The sequence below is a fragment of the Muscardinus avellanarius genome (genome assembly GCF_963383645.1).
Source record: "Muscardinus avellanarius genome assembly, chromosome: 4".
Taxonomy (NCBI): domain Eukaryota; kingdom Metazoa; phylum Chordata; class Mammalia; order Rodentia; family Gliridae; genus Muscardinus; species Muscardinus avellanarius.
Window position 1 is genome coordinate 526,416 of NC_137789.1, and position 11,193 is coordinate 537,608.

Consider the following 11,193-nt stretch of genomic DNA (forward strand, 5'->3'; position numbering starts at 1 on the left):
CAGGCAGCCGGGCCACGCGCACTTGGCATTTCATAAATGATTGCGCTACAGAGCGCTCGTCAGGCCGAGGGATGACGAAACCCCGCGTTTACAGAAGTGGAACAAGGGGCAGGCGAGAGGCCGCGGGAGTGCGCAGCCGCCAGGGAGCACGGCGCCGGCGCAGCTCGGGGCGCCAGGCGGCACCTCCGACGTTCTCCGAGGATCCGGACCCCGCCGGGGCAAATCCGTCCAGCTCCGCAGCGACTACAACTCCCAGTGCGCCCCGCGCCCGCCCGACGGCTGGGTTCCCAGGGTGCCTCGCGCCGCCGAGGCCCCGCCCCCGCCGGCCGCGGACTACTTCTGGCCGCACGCGGCGGCCGCCCGCCAGTCAGCGGCTCCGGGCGGCGCGGGGCGGACTACGGCGGCCGGCAGGGGGCGGCGGCCGTTGCCAGGGTCCAGAGGCGGGGCCGCGGGCCTGGGGCGCGGCGAGCCGGGCGGGCTGCGGCGGGGCCGCGGGGCGGTGCGGGCTGAGCATGGGCGACCGCGCTGGCGCAGGCAGCTCCCGGCGCCGGAGGACCGGGTCACGGCCCTCCGGCCAGGGCGGCGGCGGGCCGGCGGCGGCGGCGGAAGAGGAGGTGCGGGAAGCCGCCGCGGGCCCCGACGTGGGCGCGGGGGGCGACTCACCAGCCCAGGCGGCGGGCCCGGACAAGGACGGAGACTCGAACGCCGGCAGCGGCCTCTGGGAGTTGAGGTAGCGGAGCACCTGACCCCTCACCTCTGACCCTAGACCTCGCGACTCCCCGTCCCCGGGCAGTGGCCGTAGTGGTGCGAGTCCCGGGTGCCTCCGGGACCCCGCGGGGACACTGAGGTTTGGAGGGGAGGGTTACCTGCCAAGGTCACGCAGGTCAGGCTGAAGAGCTGGCCTCCCATGGCGGGCAGAGGGGAGCAGAGAAGCAGCCCCTCTTCCAGAGCGCGTGGGCTAGCACCCCTCAGCCATTCCTGCGGCCCTTTCTGAGGGCCAGCTGGGATGCGGGGCTTGAGAGTGTCCTGGGGGTAGGGAAGGCCCCCAGGGGAAGGGTGGCCTGCTAAGGAGGAGCCCGTAAGACAGGTCCAGGAGAACAGGCATCTGCCTAGGGCAGGGGGCTGTGCAGGAAGATACCTTGTAGACCTTCCTGAGAGTGGCTGAGTGGCTGCTTTACCCAGTGGTCAGGAGCGACTGGAGCCCTGTTGATACCAGAATGAGTGCCTGCTGTGGAGACAGCTGGACCCTGTGGGGGACTTTCATCCTATGGTGCAGTAGAGAAGTTTGCCTGCTTAGCTAAGTGACTGGAAGGAAGGGGGTGGGGAGTGAGTGCACCAGGACCTACGGGAGCTCTTGGCCTGACTAGGTCCCTCCTGGGTGCTGGCCCCGAGGCCACTGCCAAACCCTCTAGTCCCCACCTTGGGACCCCTCGGGGGCTCTGGCTTAGGGAGCAGCTGAGGGGCTAGGAGGAGGTGGGCAATGGGTAGGTTGGTTGGCAAGGACTTGCTTTCTCAGTAAACTAAAACTGAAGCTTTCTTTCCTCGGCACTCTGGGGAGGGGTGCGCACCTTGGGGGTGCTCACAGTTCACCTGGTAGATAAGATTACCTCAGTATGAGGCAGGCATGGCACAATGTGGGCAAAGGTCGGTTAAGAAGGCCGTGAAGACACTGTGGGGGAGGAGGCCGGCCCTCCTGAGAGGGGTGCTGGCTTCCTGTGGGCCTGGGGTGGTGCTGGGAGAGAGAGGCTGGCCCTAAACCTTCTGCCTGTAGAAGAGTTGAGGGCCATCAAGTCCACCTTTATTGCCCTTATCCGGAAGGCAGGAGATACTAATATGACCTCCAGAGGGGGTGGGAGATTGACGTCTTTTTGTGCCAGATTGAAGGGGAGATCCCAATTTTGGGCCAAGATACCACTTAGGGATAGGCAGGGGAGAGCGGCCACATTCCTTTTTGGCACTGGTTCTCAGCGTGCCCCTGCTGGCTTGTGCAAGGTTAATGGAAGAGGCTAGGGGTGTTCCTGTCCTGCCTTTGAGGTCTGGTCTTCCTGGATCCCTGGGAAGAGGAGTAGCAGATGGCAGAAATGGGGCCAACCGGGGCTAAAGAGGAGCTATGTGACTATCCACTTGTGGGTCTCCAGGAAATGTGGGTTCTGTGTCCTCCTCTCAATCTTTGGGGTGCAGTAGGTCCCAAGGCCTTCTGGTGGAGTGCCAGGCTCCGTTCCCACTACGGCGGGCCAGACCTTGCTCCTGGGACTTGGCCTACAGCTCACACTGTTGTCACTCTTCTCTTACCAGCTTTGCCTCCTCTCTGCTTGTTGCTGCTCTTGGCCCAGCCCATCCTTCCTCTCCCTCTTCCTCCTGAGTCCTAGAGCTCCAGCCTCCTCCCCTCCCCAACACTTCCTGCTCACCTTGGGCTGGGCCCAGACTCTGGGTGTGAGCTCATTTCTTCTGCCCTGAGGCAAGGTGAGGCCTTGAGCCTGGAGAGGAACTTCTTGCTCTCTCTGCCCATCACCCTTCCAGGCTCTGTGCTTTCCCGCCAGTCCTCAGTTCACAAGTGCCCTTGTGGTGTAGGGGTCCTCTCACGGCGTTTGTCTTGAGTGTTCTCTCTCTCTCCAGCAGGGCCTGGGAAGTATGGGGTGTGTGCCCCAACCATCTGGCACCCCAAGGCTTGGCCCAAGACTCTCACAGAGGAAGTGCTAAGGAGATGGCAGCTGGGAGGGGAGCTAGTACTCTGCCCCCCTCCTTGATCTGCTTGGCCCTGGAGCTGGACTGTGTGGTCCCAAGAAGAGGTCCACATTTGGAGCCTTTGGGCATGTTACAGACCATGGTGGGCATATTGTGGGAATGGGCAAGTAGCTCCCTCACAGTGCCCATATGAGTTTGAGTGAGAGGCAAGAGGGAGAGGGCACCCCTTACTTTGCCTTCAGTTCACCTAAGTGGGCCTGGAGCTGCAGGAGGGAGAAAGGACTGTTCTGGGTCTTCTTGGCCCTGGGGACCTGGGAAGGTGCAGGGCATCGATAGGCCCTCTAGTAGGTGAGAGGGTGACAAAGGCAGCTCTGGGCATGGCTGGCCAGTTCCAGCCTACCCTGCTGGCCATCCCTGTGATCTTACCACACTAGCAGGCCTAGACCCCTGTAGGCATTGGTGAGAGGGGTTTTCATCCCTGAAGCTTCTGTGCAGTGGGGTGGGTATTGCCTGGAGGTGGGGCTGGCAGGGAAGCCTATAGATGGATCCTGGGGTCTGGGCATGCACAGTTGAGAAAGGCTTTGGAAGCCAAGCAGGACGGACCTGAAAAGGCTCTTCTAAGATGGGCATGGTGGTGCGCACCTGTAATCCCAGTCCTTGGGAGGCTGAGACAGGAGAATGGAAGATTCAAGGACAGCCTCAACAAGTAGTGCGATACTCATCAAACTACTGGAAAACTGTTTCAAAAAAACAAAAATAGGGCTGGGGGTGTAACTTGGGGGTAGAATGCCTCTGGGTTCAAAGTCCAGCACTACACAAACACACACACATACCTCTCTTCTAACAGTATCCCAGTGTCAGCTTTGGAAAGCAAGACCCTCTTTCCTCACTCCTGTCTTCATCTTGGAGATGGCCACAGATAAAGCAGCATGGTGGCCCAAAAGGAGCAGAGGTCACACTGTTGTGAAAGAGCCATGCTGGTATGAAGACAGCAGTTGTTACAAGGAAGCTGCTGTTGAGAGCTTTGGAATAGGTCTGGGAAAGTGAATGGGGGCCTCTGCTTGGAGGAGCGGGTGCAACCAGGAGGCCTGGTATAGCAGACAGGCCCAAAGAAGCCATGTTACTTGCCTTGTGCTGGGGCTCTGTGGCAGGTGGGCACTGAATGGAGTTGGTTCAGGGTGCCCCAAGGGAAGCAGTCAGTTGGAAGGGCAGGTGTACAGACTTGGGCAGAGGAGGGGCTTAGGCTGCCTCACCATGTGGCTGAAGTTGAGCCTGTGGGTGGATGCAGGAAGCCCAGGACCGAGTCTAGGAGATGAGGGGAGAGTATGGCAGGGGCTGGGGTTGGAGTGGAGCTGCCTGTCCTGCCATTCCAACCTGAGCTGGGCAGTTGAAGGGCCATGACCATCCTGCTGGCTGGGGGGCTATCAGGGGCTAGTATAGATGCGGCCAGGTGCCAAGCAGACCTTGGTCTGGGGGGCAAAGGTTGAACCCTTGGCTCAGCTCCTGGTCTCTTGCCCTCTCCTCCTGGGTGGGGTATTACGATTGCAGACCCTCACTCAGAGTTGGTATGCTATTGGGCACTGATGCAAGGCCAGCCCAGAGGCACTGGGGTCATACGCCCCTGCCTGGGCTCTTCCAGCCCCTCCCTGATGCCCCTAGGCAGAGATGTGTGTGGCAGGAGAGGCCCTGTCCTCTCCTCTTACAAAACCAAGGCCTTGCTCAATGCCTCCTGGGGCTTCCTGGTGGCTCAGCAGCTGGAGGGCAAGGCGGGGCTGCAGCTGTAGTGAGTGAGCCAGGGCACTAGGCCCATTTGTCCTTGCCAGGGCCAGGACCAGGCCTTGTTTCAGCCACACAGTGGGGGCCTGGCACTCTTCACAGGCAGGGTCTGTTATGAGTGTCCTCCCCCCAAGTACTGGGTGGAGGCTCTCACAAAGGGGGCCTGCTTCTGCCAGAGACCTCCCTGCCTTCGGATGCCTGGCCTTCTAGTGGTCTTCGCTTTGCACATCTCACTCCAGACAGCACATACTATGAGTACAGGAGGGGGCTGAGTCATTGCCCCCAGAAAGGTGCATATTAGGCTGGGTCTCTGTGCCCACTTGGGCCTGCCTGGCCAAGTGTGGGGAGGAGGCGTATCTGGATCGTGTCCGGGACCCCTCAGCTCCTTGGATGGGCCAGCTGCACAGGATGGACTCTACCCTCTCTCCTGTCTCAGCAGTGCTGGGTGCTGTGGATGGGCCCACAGATCCTGGGTTGGACTCAGCTGGGGCCTGTGAGCCAGGTTGTGGTCAGGGGCCTCTGGGGAGCAAGGCCAAGCTCCTGGCCTGGGTTGCTTAAGCCCCATACAAGCCCAGCCAACTCCTGCTTGCTGTTGACAAGCCCTCTCTCACTGCCTGGCAGGGGAAGACCTCTGGGTGGTCCCAAGGGCTTTTCCTACTATAGGATATATGGTTGCTGGTCTGTCTTTGCCTGGCTCCTCCACCTTCTCTGTAAATGGGGAGTGGGGTGTTTGTGTAGAAGCAGCAGTTGGGGTCATAACCGTGGGCCCAGCTCTGCCCTCTGCTAACTGGAGGCTTGTCCACTGCTCTGCCAGGTGCCATCGCCTACAGGACTCTTTGTTCAGCTCCGACAGTGGCTTCAGCAACTACCGTGGCATCCTGAATTGGTGTGTGGTGATGCTGGTGAGTAGTACCGGGTGCGGGTGGGTTTGACAGCCTCTCCGCTGGCCATACCCTAGGCATAGGCTCAGCCTCAGAGGCGTGGGGGCTGGTCTGCAAGGAGCATGTTGTGGCTGCCCCCTTGGAAGGCTGCAGCTTCCTGTGTCTGTCAGCACTGGTGGGTGGGAAGAGTGGTCCCTGTGGTGGCTGCTTGGCAGTCCTGTTGGGGCCAGGAGGGCCTTGAGGAGGTAGTGTGGGCATTGGGGAGGCTGAGCAGCAGACCTGGGGTATAAGGACTCAGGGTTTCCTGGATGTGCTGGGCTGGTGTGGGAGGACAGAGAGAGGAGGGGAGCATCATGTAGCCCCCTGGGGCTAGAAGACCGTGGGGCTGAAAGTGGGGTGGGGCACAAGTCCTCCTCCGCAAGATGTGGGAGAAATCTTTGGAGTCCTATGCCATGTGGCTTCACGGGCATGGAGCCTTCGCTTGGCCCCCCTCCCTCAGCCTTGGGTTCTGGTTTGTCCGAGGCCTGATGTCTCTAGGGCCTGGTTCCCAGTGGCACTTTGTTTGGGCATGGCCAGCAGCCCCACCCTAGAGGCCATTGGAGTCCAAGTCTCAAAGGAGCAGCCTGAAGGGCAGGTCAGGGAGCAAACCCTTGCCACTGAGGGATGATGTGGCCCAAGGCCTTCGACCCTCACCCAAGAGGTGTCTACCTCTGCTTTGGGCACGGCTTCTGTGGCTGTCCCTGTGGAAGATCTCTGTATAGACCACACCCTGCTATATTTGGGGGGTTTCTGACTCCCTGGAGAAGGCCTCAGCCTCAGTCAGCTGTGGAGGGCCAAGGTGGCCACACAGGAGACGGGCCCAAGACCAGCCTGGCTCCCAAGAGATGGTGTGTCCCATTCCAGGCTGGTTCCATAAAGAGGCAGGGAGGCCTTCAGCCAGCCTGGGTAGTACTGTCTGTTCTCTTGTAGCCCCTTGGGCCCGCATGGCTTTTGGGCACAGCCCCATGGCCTTTTCCCTGCTGTGGCCCTTCCACACTTTCCTTTCCCTACAGGGATTGTGCATCTTGGTCTCTAGTTGCCTGCCATGGACTCTTGGGAGAGGTTCTGCTATCTGGGTGGTGGTGTGGGGCCACGTGTGTTGGGGCAGCCTTGCACCTGGGAGAGGTGGGATGGTGGCCCGTGTGTCTGAACTTGTTGCCACCTCTGTGAAGCCTTCCCTGAGCACTCAGGCCAGCGTCCCCTTGGCAGCATTGCTTTTCCACAACATCTGCCACTTCCACTGCCTGGGGGCTGAGCTGGGGTGGCTGGCCGGGTTGGTATCATCGGGGCTGGCCACTGCGGTGCAAGTGGTGCTTGTGAGATAGACGAGGAGGGAGGCCAAGCGTCTAGTCCAGGGCAGAGTGGGAGGCTATTCTGATGGAGCTGCTCCTTGAAGCTGCATTGGGGCCAACCCTCTAAGGCTGTGTTGTGAGTAGCTGAAGCAAGGCAGGAACAGAGCCCCTTCACCCAGAAGTCTCTTTCTGCCACAGCTTGGTGCCACCAAGCTGGGCAGGCGGCTCCTCCTCAGCCTGGGTTGCCAGTAGAGGCTGTCCCTGAGGCACAGCCATGGCCATGCCTCCCTGGGCAGGCAGGTGCAGACTTGAGAATGTGGTGGTTGGGGGCCAAGGAGCAAGCTGCGGCTCTACTCTCCAGCTAGGCTCAGCGTGGTGGGGGAGGGCTGCTGGACAGTGGCTTGCCTGCTCCTGGAGGTGAAGGCCTCCCTCCTGTGGGAGATGCCCAGAGGCCAGGCTGGTTCTCTGCACAGGGGACTTTGCTCCTGACTGGTGGGTGGTGAATTAGGTGGCGTATCAGCTTGGTGTGGAGGCCAGATGGCTGGATGTGGAAGCCTGGGGCTCTTGCGCCCACAGCTGCTTACAGGGATCTAGAAGGTGCTGGGGTGGGCTGCCCTGTGACCAGCACTGCCAGGGCTGAGAGCTGACTGTCTCTTACAGATCCTGAGCAATGCACGGTTATTTCTGGAGAACCTCATCAAGTGAGTACCTTCTCTAGAACCTGCCCACTCCACCCAGACTGCTCAGGACCCATCCCATTCAGAACCCCCTTGCCACACCCCCAGGTATGGCATTCTGGTGGACCCCATCCAGGTGGTCTCTCTGTTCCTGAAGGACCCCTACAGCTGGCCTGCCCCATGCTTGGTTATTGGTAAGCCTGGCTCAGTGGAGGGACATGAGTGGGGATCAGGCTGGCGGGGTCCTGACCCTGCCTGGTGGTGCTTCTGTCCTCAGTGGCCAATGTCTTTGCTGTGGCTGCCTTCCAGGTGGAGAAGCGCCTGGCAGTGGTAAGTGATGCCCACTCCCCTTCTCGCCACACAGTCCCTCTGGCTGGCCTGCCCTGGCAACCTCCCCAGAGTGGGGCCCCTGGTTGAGTGCTCTGCCCCCCACAGGGTGCTCTGACGGAGCAGGCGGGGCTGCTGCTGCATGTGGCCAACTTGGCCACCATCCTCTGCTTCCCGGCAGCCGTGGCCTTACTGGTTGAGTCCATCACTCCAGGTGTGCCCCAGCCCACCCGTCCCAGCCCATGCTGGGACAGCCACAGGCTCAGCCTGTAGCCATGGCTCCCCTGTGGTACCTGGGCCCTGGCTGAGCCTGCCTCTCCTGCAGTGGGCTCCGTGCTGGCTCTGGGTGCATACACCATCCTCTTCCTCAAGCTCTTCTCCTACCGGGATGTCAACCTGTGGTGCCGCCAGCGCAGGGCCAAGGCCAAGGCCGGTGAGTCCGGGGCCCAGGCTTGCCAGCAGGTGGGCCTCGGCAGTACAGCTCTCCCTGCCACCCTCACCACTTTTTCTTTGCAGCCTCTGCAGGGAAGAAGGCTGGTGGGGCCACTGCCCAGCGCATGGTGAGCTACCCAGACAACCTGACTTACCGTGGTGAGGACCTGTGGGGCAGGAGCAGGGTGGGGTGGGTCGGAGCCAAGCCAGGCCTATGGTTCCAGCCCTAGCTCCTTCCCTTCCAGATCTCTACTACTTCATTTTTGCCCCTACTTTGTGTTATGAACTTAACTTTCCCCGTTCCCCCCGGATACGAAAACGCTTTCTGCTGCGGCGGCTCCTTGAGATGGTGAGGTTGAGGAGCAGGGGTTCCCCAGGGGAAAGGAGGGAGCATCTGGCAGTGGCCAGGCTCTTAGCTGGCTGTTCTTGGCTTTTCCCTAGCTGTTCTTCACCCAGCTCCAGGTGGGGCTGATCCAGCAGGTAGGTAGGGTGGTGGGTAGGGGACAGGACTTGGTACAGCTGCCGAGTAACTGACATGGTGCCCTCCTTTGCAGTGGATGGTTCCCACCATTCAGAATTCCATGAAGCCCTTCAAGGTGAGCCGCCCAGGTTCCTGTGGCTGGGCTGGTGGGCTGGGGCCATGGTGGCTGAGGCAGCCTGTCTCTGCAGGACATGGACTACTCCCGCATCATCGAGCGCCTCCTGAAGCTGGCGGTAAGTGTCAGAGCAGGCAGGGGTGGGCAGCCTGAGGGCGGGCAGGCAGGGCCTAGAAGCTGGAGCCCTTCCCTGACAGGTCCCCAACCACCTCATCTGGCTCATCTTCTTCTACTGGCTCTTCCACTCCTGCCTGAACGCCGTGGCTGAGCTCATGCAGTTTGGAGACCGGGAGTTCTACCGGGACTGGTGGTGGGTAGCCTCAGGAGTGGCCCCGGGGGAGAGGGTGGGCTCTCGGTGCCTTCCTCACTTAGCTCTCTTGGCCCCAGGAACTCTGAGTCTGTGACCTACTTTTGGCAGAACTGGAATATCCCAGTACACAAGTGGTGCACCAGGTGAGTGGCATGTGCAACAGTGGGCTTGGGCGTGCCCGCCCAGAGCCTTGTCCCATGGCGCCTCTCTCTGCAGGCACTTCTACAAGCCCATGCTCCGACGGGGTAGCAGCAGGTGGTTGGCCAGGACGGGGGTGTTCCTGGCCTCGGCCTTCTTCCATGAGGTCAGTGCTCTGCAGCTGGTTCTGCTGCAGCTCTGTGGCCTCCACAGCAGAGTTTCACCTCCAGATGGGTGTGGGTGGCAGCTGAGACACTGACACTCTTCTTCCCTCACCCCAGTACCTGGTGAGCATTCCCCTGCGCATGTTCCGCCTCTGGGCCTTCACAGCCATGATGGCTCAGGTGAGTGAGACCTTAACATCTGCTCCCTGCATGAGCCCTGTTCCCTGTGGCCATGAGTGGCCCACTGACCTTGGCTCCATGTGTTCCCAGATCCCACTGGCCTGGATTGTTGGCCGCTTCTTCCAGGGCAACTACGGCAATGCAGCGGTGTGGCTCACGCTCATCATCGGGCAGCCAGTGGCTGTGCTCATGTACGTCCATGACTACTACGTGCTCAACTATGAGGCCCCCACAGCAGGGAACTGAGTGGCTCAGAGCATCTGGCCTCACCGTCCAAAGCCAGAGGCAGCTCTCACCCGTCTGAGCCTGGAGGGGGATCTGGCTGCCCATCCCCTCCTCCTGCCCCCGGAGGCCTCTCTGCCCCTATGGGGCTCCCTCCTTTTTCCCTTAGGATGGCAACAGCAGAGCCAGCAGGCAGAAGCCAGTGCTAACTGGGGCCAAGGGTATCAATAAAGTGCTGTCCAGAGTGACCTCCCTTAGCATGCTGGGGCATGGGTACTGATGGGAGAGAAGGCTCATGGTTATGCAGGGCCTGTGCTGGGGCACAGAGACCTCAGGTTTCTGGCCAAGGTGCTGGTGTCATGTGAGGGGCATTTGGTTGCTGTTACCTCCCCATGCCCACTGGCAGCGTACCTGCAACCACCAGGAGTGTGTGAACAAGGCCACAGAGCTGCAGCAGAACCAGGTACAGCCAGTAGGGGGAGGCAACTACCTGCATTGGTGCCCCAAGGCCAAGTGACACTTGGGAGAGCTCAGTGAAGTCAAGTCAGTTTCTGCCCTGCTAATCCTGTGGACCTCAGTGGAGGACTCGCCTGCCTGGCTGATCCATACCTTGCCAGGCTGCGCCAGCAGGCTGGATCCCTGCTGCTCACTGGCACCAGCCTGCTCCTTACTGCCTCTGTTGGGAGCCTGGGTTCACACCCGGGAGCTTGGGCCCTGCTTGCTCCTTGTAACCCTAGAGCAGTCTTGGTCCTGGGTTCTGCTGCCTTCCAGGCTAAACAGAGGCCACTTCTGTTGCAGAAAGGTGCTGGTTAACTGAGGCTGTAGTACGCCACAACTGCAGACCTCACAGCTCTGGCAGTTACTGATGCTTGACCTAGTCCTCGCCTCTCTGGCTGAGGCAGTGTTCGGGGAGGGCAGGCTAACCGGAAGCTACCCTGTGCCAGCTGACGCCCCTCTCAGTGAACACCTGCAGACCTTGGTGCAAATAGCCTCTTGGCCCTTGCTCCTGACAGCCATTACCCTGGCCTGCTGAGGACAGTGAGCACCGCAGATGCCTGGTCTCTCCCCCTTACCACACAGCATGTGCTCCCCACCCCCACCCAGTGAGCATAGCCTTCTCCCTCATCTGTGGACCCCAGGGAAACCGGAGGCAGCATGGACAAAGCTGCCTCAGCCCATAGTCAGCTCGGTGCCGTGTGGACAGAGTGGGCCTGGCTCCACCCACCCACACCCCTGTCCTTGAGCGGACACACACTGGGAGGTGGGAATCCTGCCGGCACCCATAGCTACGTCAGGGCTAATCCCCTGCAAGCCGGCACTGGTCCTGAGGCGTGGGTGGGCCCTGCCCTTGTATCCCATCTCCCTGGCTGCCCCAGGGCAGGGGGAAGCACGCAGGCCAAAGCATAGAGACTGTCCATTTATAGATCTCTACCTGTCCTGTCTGTCCGTCCGTCCGTCCACCTGTGTGTATATA

The 11,193-nt window shown here is 60.8% G+C and overlaps 1 protein-coding gene across 1 annotated transcript; it reads left to right on the top strand.

Annotated features, from left to right (window-relative positions):
* Positions 1-512: 512 nt before the first annotated feature.
* DGAT1 (diacylglycerol O-acyltransferase 1) lies at positions 513-10,236 on the top strand (the record flags this gene model as incomplete). The annotated part of the gene is made up of 19 exons (XM_080694135.1): positions 513-730; positions 5,276-5,363; positions 7,334-7,374; positions 7,459-7,544; positions 7,628-7,680; positions 7,786-7,891; positions 8,003-8,110; positions 8,194-8,268; positions 8,355-8,458; positions 8,551-8,589; positions 8,664-8,705; positions 8,779-8,823; positions 8,903-9,015; positions 9,093-9,158; positions 9,232-9,319; positions 9,435-9,497; positions 9,588-9,731; positions 9,889-9,963; positions 10,126-10,236. 19 exons carry the CDS (start codon positions 513-515, stop codon positions 10,234-10,236), a joined length of 1,665 nt encoding a protein of 554 aa, XP_080550261.1.
* Between the last annotated feature and the right edge of the window lie 957 nt (positions 10,237-11,193).